At 43.8% G+C, this 27,390-nt stretch overlaps 1 protein-coding gene across 1 annotated transcript in view; it reads right to left on the reverse strand.

Moving 5' to 3' along the window:
• The window catches only part of Spon1 (spondin 1), a 273,526-nt gene that overhangs the window by 204,462 nt on the left and 41,674 nt on the right, over positions 1-27,390 (reverse strand). Inside the window, exon 3 of the mRNA XM_021649602.2 lies at positions 252-385. Within this exon, the coding sequence (XP_021505277.1) occupies positions 252-385 (134 nt within the window). The remainder of the gene's footprint in view (positions 1-251; positions 386-27,390) is intronic.

Genomic DNA, 27,390 nt, shown 5'->3' on the forward strand with positions numbered 1-27,390 from the left:
TCAAGCTTACCCATTTGGATTATGTTTTTCTAGCCAGCCTTGGCATTATTAGCTCTAAGAATGCAGAAAGTGGCCGCAGCACTCCTCATACTGGCTGAACAGAGACACATGATCATGCATTTAGAATGGAGAAAACGGAAGATCCAAATAAGTGCTTGCCTGATGCCCCAGAAGCCACGCCTCTTCCTACAGACACATGGTATGTCTTTGATAAATGCAGGTAGGTTGGGGAAAAGTCCACTGTCACTTACTTCAGAATCACACAGCCTGTCCCTGTAGGTGGCGCTACCCAGAACACCTGGATGCGAGTTCTTCTCCGGGGAGTGCTTTCAGTGACGGCCACCGGGCAGTTACTCATAAACTGGGTCTCTTCTTCATCTATGATCTGTGAAAACCAGAGGAAAACGAACATGTTAAAATGCATCACCAGCCAGGCACGAGTGGCATTCACAGGCAGGGGAAGACAGATCTCTGTGAGTTCAAGGCCAGCCTGATCTACAAAGTAAATCCAGGACAGCCAAGGCTACACAGAGCAACCCTGTCTTGAAAAACAAAAAATAACAAACAAACATAAAATGTTTTTAATGCAGCACCCTTGGAGGGGTTTGGTAGGACTCTGGGGCCTCTGAATTGACTCTTGATTTTATTTCTAGACCTGTCATTTTGCATTAGCAGCCTTTGATCCTCAGGCTCCAGACCAGTGCCTGACAGAGAACTCCCAGACAACAGGATTACAAAGTTCTGGCACATTAGTGCTTCCTACGCCCAGACATTGGCCAGCACTTGGAGGAACTGACCACTAGGTGATTGTCTCACTGCCCTACAACCACCTGCGCATGTTCTGCTTCAGAAGCAGAGGGGATGGAGGAGGAAGGTGACTGGCAAACACACTATGACTGGCCCTTGTTGCTGAGCTGCGGTTTCAGAACTTGTAAAGGAAGTACAGCAGAACACAGAAGCACCCAGCATGGGCATTCCCAGCAAAGGGCCATTAGGGCGCACCACCTGGAGCAGCTTCTGCTGACGTGACTATGGCAGTAGTCAGGTGGAAAAGTATGGGATCTGCTGTTGGAGAGTCTGCCGGAGACTAACAACCAATGGCAGGCTTGGAGATGGTGGGGAGGAACCTGATTGGTCACCCATAGCTATATAACCTGCTATCTCTTCCAGAATAAACGAGTCTGCATCTGCTCTCCCTTGGATTGCATTCATCCATCCATGCCTCATGTCTGTGTGGTGACTCTGTGCCTTTCACCCCATTGGCCTGAAAACCCAGGGGCTGGACCCTTGGGAAGAGGACCAAAAACCCAGCTTCCTGCCAGACAAACTTTGGTAACTTAACTTATGCCTTCTATTTAATTGATATTCTCCATAGTCTCCTAGATTAATCCTGGTGATTTTTAAGGACTCCACAAACAAGATAGTAGCCATTCTCATTCCTCCGAATCATTTCATTCAGCCCTTCTGCTTGCTTGTATAATCCCCTAGTAGAAGCATGTAAGAATCTTTAGTAAAAGCCACCGTATCCAACTATTATCTTTATTGTGCCTATTATCTTAATTTCTTATTGACAGTTTCATGTTTTTCTAAACACCTTCAGTTAATTTCAATCCCTATTAACCTCTTATTTCCCTCCCCTCTTTCATGGAAATCCTTCTTTCTAATGAGTACTTCTCCATTTGTGTGTGTGTGTGTGTGTGTGCATCCTCTGGGTTTAATTAGAGTCTCTTGCATGAACCTATATGGGAAGTTATTTACCAGAGTATGAGAAGCTTATCAGGGTTTTCCCCACTGTCTTAGTTAAGGTTATTATCGATATGATGAAACACCATGACCAAAAGCACACTGGGGAGAAAAGGGCCTATTTGGCTTACATTCCCATCTCATAGTCCATCATTGAAGGAAGTCAGGATAGGAACTCAAACAGAGCAGGAACCTGGAGTCTCACGTAGAGGCCGTGGAAAAGTCTTGCTTACCGGCTTGCTCAGGCTGCTTTCTTATAGAACCCAGGACCACCAGCCCAGGATGGCACCACCCACAATGGGCTGGGCCCTCCCGCATCAAGCACTAATTAAGAAAATGCCCTACAGGCTTAACTTTATGGAGGCATTTTCTCAATTCAAGTACCCTACTCTCAGATGACTATAACTTGTGTCAAGTTGACATAAAATTAGTCAGCACAACTGACCGTTTGTCAACTTGACACATAAACATAACGGTGTCAAGCCACAACCTTTCCTTTCTTGTTCACCCACAAGATCACACATTAATATTAACATCACAATATAAAAATATTCCAACTTGTACAAGTCCCACAGTCTTTAAGAATTCAAAGACTTAAAAGTTCAAAGTCTCTTTAAAATACCCAAGCTCTTTCTTAAAATCCAAAGTCCTTATAAAACCCCTAAAGTCACTTAACTGTGGGTTCCTGTAAAATCAAAAATAAATTAGATACTTTCTTACTTCAAAAAGGAAGAATCAGGGCGCAGTCAAAAACTGAACACAGTAAAACCAAAGTCCAACTGTATAAATAACTTGATGTCCAACTTGTGGGATACAGTCCTGATCTTCTGGGCTCCTCTAAAAGACTGAGGCCACTTTTCTCGCTCTGCCCGTCAGCAGCACAGACAGCTCATCTTTTATTTGTCTGCTGGTTTCACTCCACCACCGCTGCTGTTCTTGGTGGCTGTAACATGTACCAGTATCTCCAAAATGAAATACTGAGGTCTTCTGCTGCAACTGGGCTGCACTTGCCTCTCTGAGCAATCTTCAGGGTCTTCAGTCTTGCCATACAGTTCCAAGGCTCAGCTGCTCTCCATGACTCCTTCAGAACCAGTACCACCCCGGTGACTCTCCCTACCAGGTTTGCCTCCCAGCAGGCGGTACAGCCTTGGCCACCCCTGGAACACGGCTTCTGTGTGCTGGCTCCGAGGAAGCGCTTCTCGGAGGACTTCACCTTGGTGATGCTGGTCTCTTCGTAATCACTGCTGATTCAGCCCCAACTCAGCAGAACCACAGGTTCCTAACTCAAATTAGCAAACTGTCTTGATAGAGTCATTAAGGGATTTTCAAACTTCCCTCTAAAAGTTCACAAGCCAGGCCTCCATCTTCTGCAGCTGCTTTCAACACTCTTATCTTCCATGCTCCCACAGAACAGCTCACCAAAGTTTGAACACTCAGTGGCTCTTCCAGCCCAAAGTTCCAAAGTCCTTTCACAATCCTCCCAAAAATACATGCTCACGTCTGTCACAGCAATACCCCACAATCCTGGTACCAACTTGTCTTAGGGTTGCTACAGCTTTGGTGAAACACCATGACCAAAGAAAGTTGAGGAGAAAAGGGTTTATTTAACCTACACTTCCACATCATAGTCCATCATTGAAGGAAGTCAGGGCAGGAACTCAAACAGGGCAGGAACCTAGAGGCAGTAATTAATGCAGAGGCTACAAAGAAATGCTGCTTACTGGCTTGCTCCCCATGGCTTGCTCAGTCTGCTTTCTTATAGAACCCCACCCACAATGGGCTGGGCCCTCCGACATCAACCACTAATTAAGAAAATGCCCTACAAGTTAGTCTTTTGCCTGATCTCTACAAAGCCATTTTCTCAATTGAGATTACTTCTCAGATGATTACAACTTGTGTCAAGTTGACATATAATTAGCAAGCACAGTCACTGAAGAAAACATCACAATGCACAATTTTTAATAAATTTTTGGATTAAATTTTATATTCTGTTGAATTTTTTAATTTGATTTTTGAGAACTTCATATATACATATATATGTATATATACGTATATACATGTGTAATTTGCGTCACCCTTCCTTCCCCTTCAACTCTTCCCATGTCCCCCCCAACTCCCTCTCAAATTTATTCTTTAATTATTCACCAGTGGCTCTGTCTGTGTTTTTTTCTGTTTTGTTATTAATTATTGATTTGATCTCTTCAATAGACATAAGTCTGATTCTTCTGGTAAGAATCTTAAAAGATTATGTCTTTTGAGGAATTGGATCGTTTCAATCCATGTTATCAAATTTGTGGTTATGAGTTGTTCACATTATTTATTTAAAATATTTTTTTAACCCTTGGATCTATAGTGATGTTCATTCTTTAGTTTCTACTTCAACAGCTGGTGTCTTTTCTTTCTCAAACTAGTTGAAGGCTGCTCAATTCATTAATCAAAATAAAAAAGGAAAGAAAGAGAGAGAGAGAAAAGAACCACCAAATTTGGGCTTTGTTATCTTTCTTTACTGAATCCATATTTTCAGTTTCATTGATTTCTACTACTTTAAAAAATTACTTCCTTTTCTAAGAACATTCATTTGCTATAATGTTTCTAGTTTAAAGTAAAAGCTCAGACCATTGAGTTTTAGATATTTATTGAAAAAGATCATTGAATGCTATAAATTTCCCTCTAAGCACTGCTTTTAAAATATCACACATATTTTAGTAAGTTGTGTTTTCCTGTTCATTTGTTTGAAGTATTTTAAAAGTTCTTAGAAATGGGCTATTTACTCTCCAGTGTTAGAATTTTCAAACTTTCTGTTATTGGCTTCCTGCCTGATTCTGGCATGAACTAAGCATTGTGTAATGTCTGTTCTTTACGTTAGTGAAGGCTTGTTTCAGGGCTCAGGATGTGCTCTAGCTTGGCAGACAGACCACATAAGCCTAAGACTGTGGAATGCGCTGTTTACAGGTGAAGCAGCCAATGATGTCAGTTAGCAGGCAAGTGATAGTGCTGTTGAGTTCAGCTAGGTTCTCCACAGTCTTTTCCCAGGTCCCTGGCTCTGTCCACTCCTGTTAGAGGTGTGTTGACGTCTCCAGCTATCACAGGGGTTTGGTTTTCCCTTGAGTTTTTTAGCCTTAAATGCTTTTGATACTCTGTGTTCACATACATAGAAAGACTGTTGTATCATCTTCAAGAACTAGCTTCTTTAAGTGTGTGTAATGCTCATGTTTCTCATAATGAGAATTCTTGCTCTGACTTTGTCTCTGACTAAAGGTCCCATAGTGAGCCGCTCCTTGCTCTCCTTGATTAACACTAGCATGGTATCTCTCTCTCTTTTCTCCTAGCGTCTCTCTCTCATGATTTCTATTTTAACTGGTGCATTTAGATCACTGACATTCCAAGTGATTAGTGGATTGATTATATTTATTACTCCTTCCTAAAAGCTATCCTTGCTTCTTGCCCATTTTTCTTTTTCTCCCTTTTGTGACTTTAACATATGAATATTAAACTTTTTTTTTTGAGACAGCAGCTCACTATGTAGACCAGGCTGGCCTTGAACTCATAAAGATTTGCCTGCACCTCACTGTGTAGACCAGGCTGGCCTTGAACTCATAAAGATCTGTCTGCCTTTGCATCATCAGTGCTGGGAATAACAGTACAATATAGTACATTTTTTATTCCGTTTTCTCAGCTTAATTTTAATTCTTAGCTTAGTTTTAACTTCTTAGGTTAGTTAATTAACTGATTTCTTAGTTTTAATTCTTCTAAAAATGGGTTGGGGGCTGAAGAGACAGATTAATGGGGAAGAACATTTTTAAAATTTTTTTCTTTATTATTATTATTTATTACAGTTTATGTCCCAACTATAGAATTAGGACCTGGGTTCTGACCCCTAACACCCACATAAAGTTTTGGTGTAGTGACACCCTGTAACCTTAGCACAAGGAGGGCAGAGATATCTCTGGGTCAAAATAAAAAACACTGACAGATATAGAGGGTGGAGAGAAATAGAGGAGTACAGATGCCTGTTGACCAGTGGCCTTCTCACACACGCATGCCTGGGCATTTACACCTGCATACACACATACACACACACACACCACACACACACCAAAAATAAAAGGAAACAAAAAACCTGATTTTAATGGTTTGCAGCATGCATTTAGAGTTAATCAAAATCCACCTGCAAATTACGGCAGACAGCTTCACAGTACTGTAAGTGTCCTATAAAAGCAAAATGCTCCCAATTCCTTCGTCCTATTCTGTATGTCATTATTGTCATTCACTTCACTTAAACAAGCTTGCAAGCTTCTGAGCACCACACACACACACACACACACACACACGCACACACACACACACACACACACACACACACACACACACATCGAGGATACTGCTGACTTTATTGTGAACAAGTTGTCAACTGTTAGATCAATTTAGAAAAAGAAAAGAGTTTTTTGGTTTTCCTTCTCTCTTTTTTTTTTTTTTTTTGTCCTCACATTTCCTTTTCTGGTATTCTTCTAAGCTATATCATTTGCCTTCTCTCTGAATACCTTTTCAAAAACCATTTTTAGAAATGCAGTTCTCACTGGAAACAAATCTCTTCAATTTTTATTTGTCTGAGAAAGTCTTTATTTCTTTGCTTTTTAAGGACAAATTTTGCAGAGTACAAATTCTAAGTTTAGAGTTCTGGGGTTGTTTTCCCCCCTCAACATTTAAAACATGCCATCTCCCTTCATTCTTCATTCTTTGCTTATTTTCTACTTTCCTTTGGTTTGTTGTTATTTTGGTTTTGTTTGTGTTTGTTTCTAAGACAGGGTCTGGTTACATAGCCCAGGCTGGCCGAAGGCTTCCTGTTTCTGCCGCCTACATCTGGGATGTGGGACCCAGCTTAAACTTGTCAGTCACTCTCTTCCTTTTTCCTCTTTGTTCTTCCTCAGATTCTCACTATACACACTTTGTACCTTTTTGCTCATTCCAAAATTATTAGGTACTGTGCTTCCCCCATTTTTCTCTCTCTGTTTTTCCTTTCTCAAGTTCCCAAAGATGCATCTCTAAGCTCAGAGATTTCCTCCCTCAGCAACGCTGTCTGCTAGTAAGACAGTGGAAGGCATTCTCCGTTTCTGTTACACTGTTTTTGATGGCTAGCCTTTGCAAACATTCTTGGGGCCAGATTTCCGTTGCTTCCCACCCTCTGCTTACATCACCCATCTGTTCTCACATGTTGTGCTCTTAGCATTTTAATTGCACTGTTTTAAAATTTCAACTCTAATTCCAAATTTCCTGCCATAGCTGACTCTGTCCTGATACCGTCTCTTTGAACTACGTTTTTATCCTTTAATGGACTTTATCCTTTCTTGTTGGAAGGCAGATGTGATAGATGGAGTCAATCGAGCTGCCAAACACAGGACTTTTGTGGGATGTGGGAGGAAAGAAAGTGGGCTACAGACCATTATCTGGCTTGCCATCCTTTGGTGAGCCAGACCCTGGCTTAGGAATGTCATCTGAAAATCACCATTTTCCTCTCTTGGGTGGAACAGGGGCTTAGAGCCAGGTGCTTCCCTTGCCTGGGTTGGTATCACTCCTCCAACCGACAGGCATAATTAAGAGAAGCACACCTGGCTATTTCAAAGTACTGGATGCACGAGAGATTTTTTTCCATTGTGCCATTAAACTCACAAAAGCCGCTGGGGCCTCCTCATGCCTGGGTCTCTCTGGTGCTTTTAGCTATTCAAAGGATGCCCAGTGAGAGCCCCACACCCATAATCTATCTGCCACAGGGCAGGATTTTTCTGCCCTGGCCAAGGTTTCCATGAAGGTCTTTGCTTTGTTAGGTGGTGATTCTGTATATTTGCTTGTCTGCTTTTTTTTTTTTACTATTGGGAGCAGTGGTTGCTTCTTTTTCTTGGTCCTTTCAGGTTGTAATAGTAAAATTCCACAGACCAGGGCTAAGAAGCCGTAGAGGTAGTTTTCTCACGTATCTGGAAGATGGGAGCTAGGGTCAAGGTGCTGCAGATTCAGTGTCTGCTTTTCACAGAGGCCCCATGTACCACATCCTCACACAGGAGAGGGCCAAATAAGCCTCCTGAGCCCTCTTGTAAAGAGCCCAATTCCATATCGGATGGCTCTTCCCTTGTGATCTCACCATGCCCAAAGCCTGTCTTCTAATATAGGCAAGCTGGGGAGCAGAAACTAGCATGAAATTTCTGGGGTTTCAACCACTCAGACGCTAGTATCCTCTTTTTGACCTCTTTTTTTTTTTTTTTTTTTTTTTTCCCTGTTCATCCAGAATGGGCCACATGACATCTTTCAGCTCTTTCTACGCCAAACCAGCAACCAAAAGTCACCTACTTTTCACGGCACTTCCTCTCCTTTTCTCCCCTCCCCCCTTCTTTCATGCAGAGTGACTGCGTAATTTATTACCCAAATCAGATAAAGGGGTACTTTTTGCAGTGCTGGGGATCAGAGACAGGTTCCTCCACACGCTCATCGAGCATTTGGAAGCCACACTCCCTTATCCCTAAAGAGCTGCCATTCATGGTTCTGGGCCAACAAACAAAGCTAAGGCGTAGTTAACCAATGAGGGTACTGGAACACATAGATTACACCAGATTACAATGACCTTAAGGTTTCTTGTTTCCAGGCTTTCTATTCTCCTCCTCCTGCCACCATCCCCTCCGCCTCTATAACATATTCCGACATCTAGAAAGTCATGGCGAGTCTGCCTTCCTTGCTCGTATATATCAGCGTATGCTAGCTGCTTGTGTTTTTATTTTCGAAGGATGTGCGCAAGCCCCTTATGTCATGGTCAGTGTATCTTTCTAGTTTGATAAAAAAAAAAAAAAAAAAAAAAAAAAAATCTTTGTGCTGCTTCTCGGAGCTTCGGGACCTGGTCAGTGGAGTCCAGGCTTACTGACTCCCACCTGGCTCTGCCCTGCCACTGCAGCATACCCAGTCATTCCCAGTCACAGCAGAGGTTTAAAATATTTCCCAACCTTCCACTCTTATCCTCTCGCTTTGCAGAAGCAAACAACCTGGCTTCATCTAAAAGCACCCTTTCTTTCCCGTCCATTGCCACCCTGCTCTCCTCCCCTCTGTGGGTAGAAACACATTCCTTCTTTCTCATATCTGCTTCATTTCTTGCCACCAACACTTGTCCCTTTTCCCTAGTCCAGATTCAAGGCTTGCTGTAACCAAATCCTCCCTATGAACCTCGTTTTTTTTTTAACTTTTATAGGCAAGTTTATTGTTTTCTTTTTTATGCATTTCTATGCTAATTCTTTTTAAAATTAATTTATTTTTTCTCTGTCTTTTTTTAAAATTATACTTTATTTATTTTGTATCCCCCCCTCTAGTTCCCTCCCTCCTCCCTTCCCAATCCCTCCCTTCCTCCTCCTTCTCCACACACTCCCCTCCCCAAGTCCATTGGTAGGGGAGGGTTTCTTTTTCTTCCTTCTGATCCTGGTCTGTTAGGCCACAGAGGAAGACAATGCAGCCACTCCTGAGGAGTCCTATTCCTCTCTCTCTCCCCTCCCACACTCACTCCATCACAGCCAAATGGCTTGAACAACTTGACGAAACTGCACTCACTGCCTTCACCTGCTATTCCCTCTTAAACCCAGTCCTGTGTGTTTTCAGTTCACCCTGTCAAAACATCTGTGGCTCAGCCTTGGCAATGCTTACTGCAGCAGCCGCTTTGTCCGGGTTCTTGCCTTATCCTTCACCCCACGCTGTGGCTTAGATCCCTTTGGGTCTCCCTCTCTTACACCTATCTTGACTTCCTCATCCATTCTTTCTCTACTGTCTCCACCTACCCACCCTCCTCTACCGGCCTTCAATTGTTCAAGGCTCAGTCTTAAACCCTCTCCCATCTGCCTTTATTCTGTCTCTGCGGGTGCTCTCATTTAACTTGTGGCTTTAATTGCTACCTCTGTGGAAGGATTCAGGAGTTGACATTTCAAATCTTGGCGGTCTCTCTGATCTCTATGTTCAACCTCCCAGCCTTTAGTTCCATTTATTACTAAATGTATTTTAAAAAAAGCTCAAAACCACCTTGTTAATAACTGATCTAATCATGTTCCCTTTGATTTGGTCCTATCACAATTACACAAGTCAGAAACAATACATGTTGTTCATCCTTGGCTCCGCCATTGTTTTTACTCTCCACATCCAAAAGCTACTTTATCTCCCAGATAGCCCTTGTGATTCTCCAACCATCTTCACTATTGGAAAGCTAAATTGGACTGATATAAACCCATTCTCTTGTTTTGCTCTGATTTTTCCGTAGGGAATGCCAGAGGTACCTTGTAAAAACACACAAAAAGTTTTAAAATCTTCTTCAACTCCACAGCTTTTCATTGCTTCCAGAATCGAGACTGACATCTTTGAGTGCTTGATGCCCTCCTACTCCAGAGCCTCAGCGGGCTCCATCTCTCTACTTGTGTTCTGTTCTCGGCTTCTCTGCTTGTGTGCTTCCTCCTGCCAAAGCCTGCTCAGCGCCCACTTCCTGGGCCTTTTTAAAAAATCCATGTTTCCTCAGCACTTAGCATGGGGCCTGGCACATATCAGAAGTGTCTTTAAGAACGATGTGTGCAGCCAGCCTCAGGATCGGTGGGGAAATGGTTCCAGCAACACGTAAAACTGCCCGGTATTTACCTATAAGGCATGTATCACTCAATCATCCCTGGATTGCCTGCAACACCTATGTAATGGAAATAGTCATTACAGCCTATTGTTTAGAAAGAGTAACAAGATTGCATATGTTTTAAAAATTTATTTTAAAATATTTTTGACCCTCAGTTGATGTAGACATGGAGGGCCAACTGAACTGGCCTCCTGCCTTCGATTGTGAGGTTCCTGCATCTCTGTCTTGGCTACAGTCTCTGCCCTAGCTCCTTTCAGGGACTTTTTGACTTTGCATGTTTCTTTCTTAGATACTGTTAATGACCTTGACACTAGTCACAGCAAGTATTTTTTGTGCTTCCTTCTGGCAAGAGACTTGACACGTATTGTTTCCGTCCCCTCCCACGCTAAAAAAGAGTCCTACTGGGGAAGCTGCTACAACATAGACAGCCTAGACAGCCGAATCACTTCTACCAAATCCCAGAGTGGCAGAGTCTGGTTGGAGCAGAACTCCTTGGCTGGAAGGCCCACTCCTTCCCGCGCGTGGAGCTTCTCCTAGGGCGTCATCCCTCCTATGTTTGACAAGAAGTTTCTTTTTCATCTAGCTTTGTCCCACAGAACCACATACACAAGAGGAGCCCACAACTAAAAGCCCTGCTCCAAAACACCCAAGTACTTAAGTAACATCAATAGCCTTTTGCTTCATGTTTCCCTAAAGGGGACTCAGAGCCCCTGTGCAGTTTTGTGGATTTCTAAACAATGTAGGTTTCTTGGATTTGCACAAATGAGACTTCCTTTGTGCATTGTCACAAAATAAACAAACACCTTCTAAAGGTGCTCTGAGCCCCAAGTCTTTACAACTCTTGGGCAGATTCTGCTTGATCACACTGGGATCAATGATTTAATTAAAATTTACTGTCCACCAGGTATGTAACACGGTCCTATCACTGTCCCCTTAGCATGAAGCTCTGTGTGATCTGGTCCGGAATCTTACCCAAAGCTACCTAAACCCAAGGCCTCATTTGATCCAGTTGAACTCTGACAGAGAACCTGGGTGGGGAGAAGACTAGGGTCCCTAGCCCAGAACTCAAACAACAGAGACTGTTTTCTAAGCTACGGAAGCCACCTCAGGTAAATATGGCTGTTTATCCTCGCTCTCGGTGGCCAGATGGTAATTAAGCATTGAACAGAAGGAGCTGTTTCCTTGGATTCAGCGCACACTCCCAACAGCGCTTTGCTCCTCAAAAAATGCCAGCGTCTTGCAAAACAGCCTTGGATCTGCACGAACCCCCTCTTCTTTCCACAACCCTAACTGACTTCACACTCTAGCACTGTCCCTACTGGACCTGGGAGCTCCACCATGCTAGCCACCATCTAAACAGCAGTGGCTCATTTCCGTCTACGTTTCTTTCCTCAACACTGAAGATGAGGAAATTAAAACCTGTTACAGTGGGCGGTTGAATACAATGATGGTCATTTATTTATAGTTTATTTTTATTTCATGTGTATTGGTGTTTTGCCTGCAGGTGTTTCTGTGTGAGGGTAAGAAACCCTAGATATGAAGTTACAGACAGGTGTGAGCTGCCATGTGGGTGCTGGGAAATGAACCTGGGTCCTCTGGAAGAGCAGCCAGTGCTCTTAGCTGCTGAGCCGTCTCTCCATTCCAGTGATGGTTATTTTTATTTCCTTTTATATGTTTTATGTTTTTTAAATATTTTCTAATCATAACTTATTATGTTAAGTTATGAGTTTTTAAAGGACATCACTCAAATATTCTAAGACTTATATTTCTATTTGATATACAGGTCAAATCAAGGCCTTTCAGATTATCTGTGAGTTTAAAGTCATTCTGAGAGAGGTTTGCTAGTAAGGTGGCTGCTTGGCTGCCTACCAGAGACACAGATCTCACTCTGTGACCAGTTTCCAGCCAGCCGGGTGAGGCAGACACCACCAAGGCCCGTGTATGTACATAAGGTCTGACTTTCAGAATACTTGCACATCTATTGTCAAAGCAACTGGCTGAGTATCTGGCCCCAAATAGGCTCTTTCAAGTACTAAGGACATTCTGCCGTTTCTGTTTCAATGAAAGCTGTCGAACTTGGGCATTGACTCTCTGGATCACATTTCCACCCCAGGATATCCTAAGCCACCTTATCAGCATGACTTTTTCAGGCTTCCAAGGCTTTCTGTTGATCACAGCCCTAATCTTGATCACATGACCTACTTTTGCAATTAGGGTGTCTATCCCTCCCTCATCCCATCTATCCTTCTTTCCAGATTCAAATAAATGATAACTTGTTTCCTAAGCCTCACCTTGCTCACTTCCTCACCTCTGGATTCTTTGTCCTGACTTATCATGCCACCTGCCCAGCGCAGCAGACACAGCTTCGAGAGAAGCATGGCGCAGGAGCCTGGATGAAGTCACACGTGTTCTAACAGGTGAGTAGGCCACGCAGCAGCATACTTAGGTGGCTACTGTTCAAAGGTGCATCCTGATGACGTGATGAACACCTTCATCAGGGAAGCAGAGCCCCCCGACACACAGATAAGGGAGAGCTGTCATTACCACTGAATAATTAGGGCCATCAGACAACTGAGCAAGGACTATCTCCCCAGCAGGAAACTGTCCTCAGGAATGTGGGCTTGGGGCAGAGCTGAAGCTTAGAAAAGTTGACTTTGTGACCAAGAACAGGTCCTGCTGCAGCCCAGTGGTCAGTGCTGGGGCATCATGATGAATGACGGGTGCCTGTCAGGGACAGTGGTATGATAATCCCCAAATGATGAGAGTGGTTGCTTAAACAGACAGTCTTTAAGTCTTTATTGGTCTGGGTTATAAGTGAGCTAAGTCATTAGTCATGAGGACAAGGCATTAGAATTTCTAAATGTGAATTTCTGAGTCTGGGAGTGTAGGGAGCATTGACAGAGAGATTGGAAGCAAGGCAAGTTGTGCCATGACACCCACCTCCAACATTTCATCTTTGGAGAAAGGAGGGCCTGGTAGAATAGAAACTGTATGACTCAGTGTGTTTTGAGTCAAGCAAGGTTGGATTTAAACAGAGCTCTGCCATTCTCTGGGTGAACAACTCGGGCCAAGCCTCTGGCATGCTCATCAGTATTCCAGCAAAATATGAATAAGAATACATCTTGCTTGGCTTGAAATAATTTTCTTAAAGCACCCAGGACATATGCCTTCAGTCTAACTCCCTTTTCATGGTGAGTACCCTTCTCCTAACCAGGCATGCTCCACATCTCGGAGAGCAGGAATTCCCTTAACCCCAGAAGTTGATCAACCCAGAAGACATTTTGTATGGAAGCAGGAATGACCTTTATTATTACTACATTAGCAGCATCAATTCATTATAGGAAAACGTAGAAGGCAGAGAAGAGAGAAAGAGGAGGAGACATGTGATATTATCACCAGTTATTGACATTTTTGTGTATATCTTTTCATATATATATGTGCTATATATATATATGTTTTATATATGTGTGTATATACATACATATACACATATGCATTTTTAGAATGCAGGATTATACTGTATTTCCTATGTCATAACCTGCCCTTCACATATCTTGTAACCCATTCTTTCATTCTGCAATATATCATAACCATCTTTCTTTTTCATTCAATATATAATCTCAACAAAATGGTTCATGGCTGAAACATAGCCCACTTTACTCATTTAACTAACAAATGTCAAAATGTTGAGTATATTTTGTTTACAACCAGAGACTACTGTGATCATTCTTAAAGGTTCCTTTTTTTATCTTTAGTTTTTCTTCAGGTGAAATTAATGTAAAATTGACCAAATTATTAGTTGTTGAGTCTGCCTAAGGTCAGATTTCTAGCCATAAGAAAGTCTGAGAGAATCCAAATAATCCCACACATTACACTGCCTATTTCTATCATTTGAACCTTTCTAAGATTTTGTTTTGTTTTGTTTTTATTGTGTCTGTGAGGGTGTTTTGCCTGCGTGTATGTCTGTACACGATATGTGTGCAGTTCCTGCGGAGGTCAGAAGAGGGTGCTAGATTTCCTGATGTTACAGAAGGTTGTCAACTCCCATGTGGGTGCTGGGAACAGAACCCAGGTCCTTTCTAAGAGTCACCAGTGCTCTTAACTTCTGAGCCATTGTTCCAGCCATCACCACAGGAGATTTGTTGTCACTTGTTTGTTTTGTTGTTTTCATTTGAAAATCACTGAAGGAAAAACAAATACTTCTGTCTACTATGAAGAGCTTTAAAAGTAAATTTCTTAAAATTAAAGATTTGGCTTGTAGCACTCCAGAGACTAAGAGCTTTATGGAAAAGTTTACAAAGACAGAGAAGTAAAGGAGACATAACCCCAACTGTTAAAAATTTTTGGTTTCCTTGTAGCCTTTTCTCCATCTGTACTTGGAAATTTGTAACAAGCTGTGTTTGCTTTGTGTTTGTGCTAGGAACCTCAACACTTTCCCAAGTGCTTCCAAACCCATCAGAAACGTTGTTGGCTTTGGATGGACAGCCTCTTTTGTTTCTTTTCTTTTCTTTTTTTTTTTTTTTTTTTGGACTCTTTCCTGAGTTAGGGTATTTCCATGTAGCCCAATCTGCTCTCAAACCTACTATGTAGCTCAAACTGACCTCAAACTCAAGATCCCACACCTTACCTCCCAAATGCTTGAACAACAAGTGTGTGCCACCCTAGTTGGTGTAACAAGGTCGCTCCACTGGGCTATAAAGATTCGGGCCCTATCTCCTCTACAAAGGCAACAGAGTTCCTTTTTTTTCCTAGAACCTCTTCAAACAGATTCTTAGCTTCAATTTGTTCATCTCTCTGGTTTTGTCCTACTTTATTTTATTAACCCCAGGGGCATTCTCTTATTTCTAGACCCAAGAAGAACTTGGAAATCTGGCACGAGGTGACTGAGCCACAAGCACTGTCTGTGGACTGGGCACACCGCCTCTGAATCCACCAAGAGCTCATTTCCAGAGCCACCAGTGTTCCCATTAACGACAGATTAAATCAGTCCTTATGCTCTGTGGGTTGCTGTCCACAAGGGAGCCAACGCAGCAGGCCAGGCTTGGGAGCGGGGCTGGACCACGACGCGTGGGTGCGCTGGGCAGGCCGGTAACTTGGCCTCCTTTCAGAGTGATGTTCTCTAAGTGTTTGCCCAACATTCATTTGGAGGAAGAGGCTGAAGGCTGCGTGGGAGAAGGAATCTGGAAAGACTGTGAGCTCAGCAGTGCTTCTTCTTCTGCCCCCAAGCACAAGCCTGGCCCTGACCCATGCACTATACCTCACAGGCCTGGAGGCAGAGCCCGCACCAATCCTTGACACCTCAAGTCCTCTCTCTGCAGGGGGGCTGGGGGGCTTCCGCCAACAGACAATGGGGTAGGTGCTTCAACCGGCAGGGCCCAGCAGCCTGGTTCACTATCAGAATAACTTTTCTGGACAGAAGCGATTCTCTTTTCTGTAGAATGGGTGGTAATGACAGTATCCCCTTCAGCAGGCTAGGAGGGTTTTAATGAATCAATCAACAAAGGCACTAAGAGGTCCCTGGCACAAAGCTATCACTGCGTGTGTTAGAATCACTATGTATTATTATCATAAACACTATCATTATCATTCTCCTGTCATGGTAGCTGTCAACAATTCTGAGAAAGACTATTTCCTCCATCTACATTTCCAACCTCTTTCTGCTCCATGCAGCCTGGTGTCCAGGGCACCATCCCAGCTGGCCCACCCCAAATTCTATTGCAGCTGGAGAGCATGGAGAACAATGGGCAGCTTTTTTGGACCTGGAGCAGGTGTGTGCATGTGTATAGGGGCTTAGCAATCACCTCCTGATCATGTTTTTTTTTTTTTTAGTTATTTGTTTTAATTTCAATGTATGAGGTTTTTGCCTGTGTATGGTGTGTTTGTGTGTTTGTATATGTATGTGTTTATGTTGCCCATGGAGACCAGAAGAAGGTGTAGGGTGAGCTACAGATGGTTGTGGAAAACCACGTTGGTGTTGGAAAACAAACCCATGTCCTCTGAAAGAGAAACCAGTGGTTTTTAACCGCTCAACCATCTCTCTGGCCCTTCCAGATCACCCAGTGTGACCCCCAAAGAAAAGTAAATGTGCGTGGGGACTGGAAGAAGCCAAGCAGAGTGGAGATGAAGTTATTTACCAGGGGTGGGAACTCTTCAAAGGACAGAAGATCACTCCTCTAGAAAAATCCTGAAGAGAAAGCAGAATTCTCATTCCCATATGCCATTTGGCATCCCCAGAGGAAGCCTGGGGTGGTGGAGGGAGAACTCCAGAGATGGGGATGCAGAGAACTGGCTCAGGCTTCTGCTGTGGTAAGTGGATGACCTTGGTAAAGAAAATAAAGTCATCCGCCTGTCTCCCCTTTGCTGTCCCGCTCTGCCTGTTTCATGCTTATTTAAGAAGATGCCTGCCTGGAGTACCTATTTACCTCCCATGACTGAGCTCTGTCAGCACCCTTGGGGCCCAAAGCCTGGCAAGGAACTCATGTTCATGTGCTGGGAAGACCCTCCTCTGTTGAGTGCAAGCACCAAGGCCCCCAAGCAATAGCAGCCAGTGTTTAGCAGGACACACGTCACGTTTCTCTCAACACTTCATAGTTATTTCACATCTTTATCTACACACTCATGTGAAGTGGGAATAGCTCCCTCTTCACAGGTTCGGAAGCTGGGACTAGCAGTCAGGGAGCCTGGGCTCACACCACACAGGACCAGATAGCTGGACCCATCTCATTCACCCACCATCTTCCACATATGCACGGGCCATCAGTTTATCCTCAGTGATAGAAAAATCACTGTGATGAATAGGTTTAAACAAATAGAACCATATAAACAGAAAATTTTATACTGGGTAGGCTAATGCCTAAGAAATAAATCAGCCTTTTAAGTTTTATAACACAGTGCGGTTGAAATGTTTAATAATTATTGTCAGAGAACTGTATAATGCAATACTAAAAATGAGTAATTGAGAAGGCCATCAAGGCAGATGAGGCATCTTCCTGTGGAATTGCTCTTGAATACTTTACATAATTATTTCATTCAGATTTATGATCATCTCAGCACGACGTACATGTCTCCATCCTGTTCTGCCTGAGTAGCTCAGACACCTTTCTATGCCCTGAGAACATCTCCAGGGGTGGTCAAATGAATGTCTCTTGTGCATAAGTATAGTTTGCAAAGGTCAGGCTTCCTTCAGCAAAGAAAACGTTAGGAGTAAAATGGAGTTTATTGGCGCCCCTCTGTTTCCAGTCACTGGGGGCTTTTATACATTAATTCCATCATCTTTAAAGTCTGGAGCCACCCTGGGAGGGAATTACATCTCCATCTCACAAGAGAAAACTCCCAGCAAACTCCCAGCAAGAAGTCTGGCTCCAAATCAATGACCTTGCCACCTCATCCCCAACTCCACAGAGGCCTGTGCATGTAGATAGGATCTGCAATTCTGCAGAGGCACTAGTGAGGTCAACCTTCATGTGCAGAAGAAAACTGATACCAGTTAGATTTTTAATTGCAGCTGTGCCTCCTTAAAACCTCTGGGTTGTCCATGTTTCCCTTTCCCCACCCTATTCCATCATTTTTATGACATCATCACTTCCAGACACAGAGGGAGCTACCTCCTCCTCCTGAGGGGACAATGTCCCACGGATTCAGCCTCCACAAGACCAGGGGAGGCTGCAGGCCTTATCAGAGCACGGCTTATCTTGCTTCTCTCAGAGGCCCCAGGGAGGGTGATGGTAAATTCAGCTCACTGGCAAGTGTGGACAGATGAGAAGGCACCTTTTGTTTCTGGTCTCACTCACGTGTCAAAAAGCGGAAGGGGTGAGCAGGTGGTGGGTTTACTGCACAGACAGGAAGAGTGATGGTTTTATTTATTTATTTACATTGCATTTAGAAGATCGTAAATGTAAGAGGGCAACTCCCTTTGCCTTCACCCTGACAGAAGGCTGCATCATTCCTGACACAGCCAGAAATGGATCTCCTTTCCTACCCTCCAGTCCCCCTCCAAATCCTGGCCCTTACTTGTCCCCGCCTAAGTCAGCAGAAACTGGCAGAGGGTTGGAGCTGTTCATGCCCACCCCTTACCTCCCTGCCTTTGCCCTGAGAAGCTCAGCTGCTGAAGGCTGTCTCCCGGGATAGCTTCATCCTCCAGGACATAAAAGCATGTCGGATTTCTCTCTGCTTTTGGAGTGGAAAGGGCAGACATCACACACCGATGCAGAGCTTACTCAATGCAGTCCACGTCTCAGAACTTCTCTGCTCCCTGGAGCAGGGCCAAACTTTGATCTAATTCTGTCTTGACACTAAGAATCGCTCTTGCATAGATGGATTGATAGGCATAATTAGTAGGTATTGGTCAAACACACCGAGTGTGGCTTATCAGCTAGTGGGCACTGAGAATTTACAAAGCAGATCAAACACTCACAAGAGAAGGCATTTTGGCTTTGTGCCCCTGAGAGCCGTGGGCTTGCGGGGAAATCCACTGATCAGATCACGCGGAGAATAGTGATGGGTGTGAAGCAGACGACCAGCAGCTGTGAGAGAGAAGCCGGAGGCCACTCTTGCCTTGTGAGAAGCCATGGATTTGAGGAGAGAGCTCTCTCAGATACTTAGTAGAAGCTGGACAAGCAACTGTCCCGTCAGTAAAGGGCACAGTGAAGAATGTCTGGAAAGGAAGCAGTAGGGCTGGAATAACGAGGCAGAGGGAAAGAGGTGGAGGACGATGGTTTGAGTGCCGAGGATTCACAGATGTTCATATCTGCGAGTCCTGCAGCCTTTGGAGACCCCTAAGGGCTTGTGGTTTCTAGAAACTCTCTCTTCTAAGTGCTGGCTTAGCCGTTCTCACTGCTTCCTTGTATCTGTCACTCCCGGGAGCTCCAGCCGCTGCCCTATACTCTGCACTTTTGACCACCACGCTCACTGCCCTTAATTTTCAGCTCTTTAGGGTTTTACACCCAAGCATGAGAACTATAAGAAAGCATGTGGGGAGGAGGTGTCACTGGCCCCATCCCAGACCAACAGAATCAGAAGGCTCCTGATGTAGGTCCAAGGACTGGTGCTTACCCTCATGGTCCAAGGTGATTTTTAAGAATATTAGGTATGATAATGTGTGGATTCACCCAGTGCATTTTATCTGAAGAGGGAGGCCAGCTTTACCTTGCTTCCTGTTGCCCCACCAGCATTAGCACTGTGCCTCCTCACGCATGGTCTCTGTTTGGCCCATGTTTGTGGAACAAGTAAACAAATTCACTAAAATCAAAGGCGTGTGAACACCCTTTTGTGAAAGGATGAGTAAGTCAGGTCATGGAGGCCACTGTATGCCTGCCATAAGAGCCAGGCGCAGGGAGGGGCCCTGTCTATTTTGTTCCACTGTAACCGGTGCCCAGCTGCATGCCCAGCACCGAACAGGAGCGAGGGTCGCGTTGGCTAATCAACTGTGCAGGTCTTTCTCTTTGAAAATCAACTGCTTCACCCTGTGGCTCCCAGCTTTGCCCCATGTCCCTGTGCACAGCTCATCCTAGTGACTTTTCTGCTCTAGACTCAGTTTCCTAGGATGAGGAGTTGGGTAAGACACCCTCCGAAGAGTCCTTGCTATCTTAGCCAGAGAAGATGTCCCTGACATTTCTGTAATGCTAATCTGTGTGTGTATGCATGTGTGTGTGTGTGTGCCTGCGTGTATGTTTGTTTGTGTGTGAAGAGGCCAGAAAAAAACAAAACAAAACAAAACAAAAAAAAACCTTATATGTCTTTGGCTCTTGCACCATACAAATTCTTTTGTACTGTTTCTGAGGCCCTATGTTTGCAACCAATCACTGTACTGACGGAGGATTCTCCCCAGCCTCCTGCCCTAAGCACAGAAGCCCAGTTTCTAAGCCAGCACTTTCCACAACCAGCAATGTTCTCAGTTTTTTTTCAGGGTACATCAGGCTGGTTCTTTCCAGTCTTTTCCCCTACTCCCATCCTCAATTCTTGCCTCTTTCCACATTCTCCCTCCAGGTACCCCTACCAGGCAGCCTCCACCTCTGTGAGCCTTTCTCCTACAATTGAACCCACAGCTGAGAAGGGTGGTAGTTTGCTTACCATTTCCTGAAACCCAGGTCTGATAGGGCGCCACTTTGTTGATGAAATTGTAGCACAAAGGGGGGTGGGATCTTGTGTTTGTTAACTGTCCACCGCACACCTGCTGCTTTGGTCACATGATCTTGGTTAAGCCTCGACTCTGGTCTCCTGCCACGTTTGTCTTCAGTTTTTCTCACTCACGGGACACCTAAACTCCACAAAGCAATGTGGCAACCTTTGAAGCTATCTCCTGCATCCATACATAAACCTGCAATCTCATCTTCCCTCGAAACCCAGTGTGCATACTTAAAATAACAAATGGAAACATGTTATTTCCCCAGTTAGACTTCCGGAGGCTTCCCAAGCCATACACAGGCAATCTCTACAGTGTTATCTTGTAGTTCTCTGCTTGGTTTGCTCTCTGTTAAAATCTTAGGCATCGACATTGCTATTTTCCTTACCCACCGAGCCCCAGTCCCCTAGACACATAGAGTTCACTCTACCCCCGAGCCTCAAGGGTAGACTTGACTGTCTCCATCATATAGGATCCTGTCTAAAACTGGAAGGATGAGGAAGGCTGAGGCAGCATGAGCCTGGATTTAGCCATGCAGCTCTCCTGCCCTCCACTTAGTGTGCAGGTGAATGGGACAGTTCCAGGCATCTTTGGATAACATGGCACTTGTGTGTGAGGACAAGAGACACTGCTCTCCCTTCCCTAGTCAGGCGGACTTCCAGATGGCCAGCGAACAGAGGGAGCAGGGGGCCAGGAGTCTATTAAGCTGTGTGTTGGACCTTTCAAGTATAATTTTGTTTAATTGGCAAAGTGATCCTCTTTGTGGGTGAATGGGGGGGCGCAGGATCTCTTGTAGCTCAGGCTGGCCCTTAACTCACTATGTTCCCAAGGATGACATCACACTCTTGAGTCTCCTGCCTTTGCCTTCCCAGCGCTGGCTGGGATGACAGGCACATGCTTAGTTTGAATAGGTATCATGATTCCCATTCACATCGGGGGCAACCTAGGTTCAGTTAAGCAAGTGATGGCCTGAAGAGCACTGACCTCAGAATAAACAAGAACACACTGGTAAGTAATGATCAGGACATCAAAGCGAGAAAGGGACACTTTCCCCTAGAACACCTCTGCTTACTAATGGTGATTATAACACCCCAGCAACGAGTCGCTTTTAAGCACTCATTAAGTAGAATTCCCTAAGGGCCTGTGCATGGGAGCTCAGCCTGTTGGTGTTCGGAATTCCTAATGTACTCGAAAATAATCAAATGTTATTTCCCCCGCCCCAAAGCATTCTGTAGTAACCAACGCACAAGGACCTTATGCTTGGTTAGTGCAAGCCCGCCTTTGCCTTCTATTATTCCAATCATAAGGTCAAGCTGACACTCTGTCACCTGCTGAGTCCCCCTCTCCTCTCTCTCTTTCAGGGATGCTTGTTGCCAAGAGAACAACCCTGCTTTGAATAATAGAAACTACAATCAATGCCTGTTCTAAGCTTTAGGGACAATGGAAAATGTGAGTGAATTAATTATGGTCCTCGTCCCTTTGTTCTTTACAAAGAAAAGGTGATGGTAGGTCACTGAACTTTAGAGACCGGAGTCATTGAATCGTACTTCAGGGAACCCAATTTCTTAGGAAGACAATGGCTGTCCTCTCTAAACAACTTCATTTATACCAGGAATATCCATTGTCTTTGAGAGCCGAGATAGAACTGGAGCAGGGATTAGCTGGCGTAGGTATGAGTCTTATATTCTAAGCCCAGAGGAAACTTGGGGAATTAACTTGACCATTCTGGATCTTAGTTTTGTGAACTGAAGTTCCCAGAAAAATAAGCCACACAGACTCTACAAGGCTGATTGACTGATTAAAATGTTGTGTTTGTGAAACGTTAGAATGTTGCAAATTCAGAGCCAAAATAGCCTTGGGCTACCCACTCCTTGATAGCTACTGATTACCCGCTGTGTGCCAAGTAAAACCTTTCGGAATATATTACTTTAAAAGACAATCAGCTCCCACCAACCCCAAAGCTAAGAACGTCATCAGGTAGTATCTAAAAGCCACATCAAAGGTTTCCCAGCAATGCTCCTGTAGAACTGAGTTAAGGGAGATAGCAAGCAAACTTGCTGCAGTGGTTTGAATGAGAATGGCCCCCATGTAGCCTCATACATTTGAATGCCTGGTCCCTGGTTAATAGAATTGTTTGGGAAGGATTAGGGGGTGTGGCCTGGTTAGAGGTGGGGCAGGTAGGGCTTGAGGTTTCTAAAGGTGATTGTGATTCCTGGGGCTCTCTCTGCCTTTCAGTTGTGGTTCAAGGCGTGAGCTCTTACCTGTTACTTTTCCTATGCTATCATGGTCTCTGACCCTCTGAATCCATAAACTAAATTAAACACTGTCTTTCATAAGTTGCCTTGGTCATGGTGTTTTATCATAGCAATAGAAAGTTAACTAAGACATCTGCCTATCTGTTGACCCTGCCAAGGTATTTAGAAAATACCATTATTTTGATATATAACTTTCTTTTGTTCTGTAGCTATATAAACTTCATGTTACTATTTTCATACTGAAACTTGTCATTCAGGGCCGTTCTGAATCCTTCTTTCTGGATCCATGATAACTCATTTTCAGCCCAAGAATAAAGTTTCACTTATTCCCTTTGACGTGAGAACTACATTGTTTTCTGATGTGCAAATAATCCAATAGCATCCCAACCCCCTCAGTACCAACACATTCAGGTTTTGCCCTCAGAATCAGCTTGTCTGGAGAGCTTTCAGAGACTGGATCCCAGGGCTTTGTGTCCATCTCCTCTTCCACTCATGCTGTCAACCTCTCAGGAAGCTGTGACATCCTTTCTGATGACAGAGGTTGCCCCTGACCTCTGTGACATTTTTGACACCTTGACCTTAAGGTCTGCTTCAGGATCAGCTAGTACACACTATGGCAGCTCTGAATTCACCGGCACTGAAATTTCCTTCCTCGTTTGCCATCCATTCACTCATTTACAGTTGCCCTGGAATGTACCAGGTGTAATGACATGGAGTTGAACAAAAGTGGCGCCTTTCCTCCTGAGTCTTAGTGTGGGCCAGTAAATCAGATATTAAATATCATTGTTTTAAAGTTAAAAAACAAAACAAAACACAGACACATCTAAAAAGCAAATTGTATCCAGGATTTCATATTCCTGAGGAAGCTAGATGTGAAACTGAATCTCATTACATTGCCCTGCTGTAACTTTATTTATTCCTCTTAATATCTTGCAAATACGTCTCTGTTTTCAAACACACACAGCTACTGAATCTTTTGGAATTACCACGCAATTACATGGGCCAGGCATATTCAATCTATTTACTCCCATCATTCCTTAGTCATCACTGAGGCTCCACGAGGACAACAATGGCTCCTTTTACAGCCAAGGAAACTGGGTCTCTGAAAGTTTCCTAGAGCCAAGATAACACCTGGTAAATGGCCAGTTGGAGCACAAACCCTGACTGTAGGAACTGGGCTCTTATCTACTGTGCCTGGCATTCCATGGCCATGCTGTGCTATGGCTTGCTTTAATTAATCTTGGACGATGGGCTTTTAGATGAATGCCTTCCTCATTGTTTTTTTTTGCTGTAATAAACAAGGCTGCAATCATCATCCTTGTTCCTATATCAGCCTCCACTTGTCCAAATCTGCAGATTGAATTAATTCCTGGTTATGAAATTTCAGAATTAAAGGGTATGAACATTTAAGATTTTGACACACAGTGCCAAGTCGAAAGAATTTCTGGATTAATTCATGGTCCTTCCAAGTCCATGGAACAGAGGTCACCGCTACCTTCTTAGCCCTGGGCCTCATTGAATTGGCTCTGGCAAGGATCAGTCTTCGCTGCCAAATTTGACAGCTCTTTACAGCCTCGCTTTGCCCAAAGCTCTGGCATTTGGATTCCTGTGGACATGCTTTTCCAGCATCTCTTCCTGAGGTTCCCTTGGGGACTCTTCTGTGCCTATTTTTCTTGTTTCTTTGATATCTGAGATCTTCTTTTTGGCTCTTTCTCTTGTGTCAGCTACAGATGTCATAGGGTCCTGGGTCTCACCTCATCCTCTTCTTGCTCTAAATGCTGTCCCTCCCCACTTCCCTAGTGGGCCAACTTTCTTAACTTCTGGTCTAGTAGGCCTTCCCTCCCTCTGCCTCACTGAAAGGGTTACTGGCAGCAGGAGGGCAGCCCAACACTGATACCTTTACCACAAGGAAGTCTCTCCATGGGGATCTTCACTCAGATAAGGCCTCCTTGATGGCACCAGAGAAAGGAATTTCAGGACAAGTCAGAGTGGAGCCAAGTTAGTTCATTAAGTGGAGCTAGAGATGCTAATACATGCTCTAAATGTAAGCAGGGGCATTGGGAGAGAAGAAGAGAGATGCCCTTGAGATACCTAAGACACAAGTGTGGGCCCCTTAAATGTCTTAAAATAGCTTTCCACATGAATTTGTGGATTTGAAGTTATACTGCTTAAAAGATATCATTGAGAACCAAGTTCAAAGATTAAGCAAAGTTACAAATTAAGGAAAAAATATATAAACTGCTTTACCTAGTTCTCTTAAAGAATGTCCTTTTCGTACGTGAAACTGCACGTGGTTTTAGAAGGTTCATTGTCAGACTTATAGATGAGACAACAGCCGATGTGGTTTAACTCAAAGGTTGTACATTCTGGCCCTAAGTAAGCATAAATCCTTTGCCTCTGTTTTGGATTTATGGTTTTTAAGCATTCCATGCATGAATGTTGAATTTGTACCATTTATATCCCTCCCTCTCCTCACTCCAGCTCTTCCCATATCTCCACCACCACCTCCTCTTGCCTTCATAACTCTTCCTCTATAATTATTGCTGCTACATATACAACTTACTGAGTCTAGCTAGTGTTGCCTGTGTGTACATGTGTTTGGTGCTGGACACTTAGGACTGGGGGTTAGTTCCTAGAGGAAACTAGTTCTCCTTTCCTCAACGGCCATGACTCTTTATTCCAGGATGGGAGTGGGAGAGCACTGTGGAATTTCCATCCATCCTTGTTGGCATGTAGACTAGTGTGGTCTTTGCAGATCTTGGGCAGGTAGCCATATTGTTGAGCTTTCACGGAGTACAACAGCCTTGCCCTGTCCAGAAGACACTGTCTCACAGCACTCATCTTGGTCCTACCCCCATTACAAGAAAATGAAAGATTGGTTCAGTAGCCCTGACAAAAATCTTAGAACCAAGCAGAGGATAAATTAATCAATTAGACAAGTGGTCAATAAAATATAACAGACAGAGCATTCAATAAAAGTGAGCTGCTCACCACAAATAGTTTCTGACTCACAGGTCTGATCAATAAATGACAAAAATCTAACAAGAATGAAAATGCAGGGTGTCTAAAACTACTTCCTTGATATATTGCATTTGTCCTCAGGATGTACATGTTCTTCAAGACCCTAAACAACCCTGGATGCACCCAACAATTGAATTTAGTAATAGCTGAAACATAAACATAGTTTGGGTGACGGTCTTCCATTCGTGTGGTCAGTTTTGCGAATAACTCTAAAGTCATAATATCCTCCTGAAATATGTCTGAACTAGGGACTAAGTGGCCTTGTTACTTTCTGGTTGGGTGACTAGGCAAGTCATTCAGTTGCTGTGGGTACCAGACTATCCTCTGAGCCCAACTGCCCCATCCTTATCAGATTTGCCATGCCCACCTATAAAACATCAACACAGATGGGCCTGCTGACTGTTGGTGTCCCTTTATAGAAGGAGGGGTGAGAAGAGTATTCCCTTTTGAGTATCCCATCACTCCTCCAAAACGTTTGCACGTAATTCCGCCCCAGTTGCACATGGTCTTAGAGAGGGCAGAGTATATATGCGAGGGAGGTCTAAGACCCAGGACTGCATCTGTGAGGCTAAAAGGAGTCATCACTCATGTTGGGTACAGGCCTTAGAGTGTGTAATGTGGCTGCTGTAAGTCTTCTACCCATGCTCCTGCCTATAACTCCTCACTCATTGCTTTTTAAGTAAGCCTAACACCCACTGGTTCCCCAGAGTAAATGCTCATCTCTCACTGGGATCTTGTTTTACTGCAGAGCTCAATCCCTGAGTTTTGGGAATTCCTCTGCAAAATCTGAATCAGAACCTAGCCCTGCCTCAGTCACAGCTCTGTGGGGGACAGGTCTCATGTGAAAGGATGAATGTATACATGATTTAAGTACCACTGGGCTGTCTAAAACCATGAGATGGATTTTCTTTGTCCTTTAAGGGAGCACAAAGAGAAAAGACACTTTACATGTTACCAAACAAACAAAAAAAAATTGATAGTTAAGCTAATTGAAAAAAATCTTTTAGGTAATGCTCAGTTGAGACTCAACGGTCTTAATTAAAAAAATAAGATATGGTTTCCACTCATACATTTCTGGTGGGGTTGCAAACTGGTACAGCCAGTACGGAAACCAACATGCTGTCCTCAGAAAGATGGGAGTCAGTCTACATCAAGATCCAAACACACCACTCTTGGGCACATACCCAAAGGACTCTTCATCCTATCACACAGACACTTGCTGCCCTACTCATAATAGTCATAAATTGGAAACAATCTGGATGTCCCTCAGTAGAAGAATGGATGAAGAAATGTGGCACATTTACACAATGGAGTATTACTCAGACATTTTAAAAAATAAAAATAAAATGACATCATGAAATTTGTAGGCAAATGGTGAGAACTAGAAAAAAAAAAAACATTCCGAGTGAGGTACCCCAGACCCAGAAAGTCAAACATGGTACACATTTGCTTATGTGTGGCTATTAGCTATTAAGTCAATGATAGCCAAACTATAGAACCACAGGCGGTAGGTATAGAGGATGGGTAAAAGACTAGAGGAAACAGATGTTGTTAGGAAATGGAAAAAGAATAGACAGTTATGGATGGATGGGCAGGCTGGAATGGGAGGACCAACTGGG

Source organism: Meriones unguiculatus, chromosome 14, assembly GCF_030254825.1.
Source record: "Meriones unguiculatus strain TT.TT164.6M chromosome 14, Bangor_MerUng_6.1, whole genome shotgun sequence".
NCBI lineage: Eukaryota > Metazoa > Chordata > Mammalia > Rodentia > Muridae > Meriones > Meriones unguiculatus.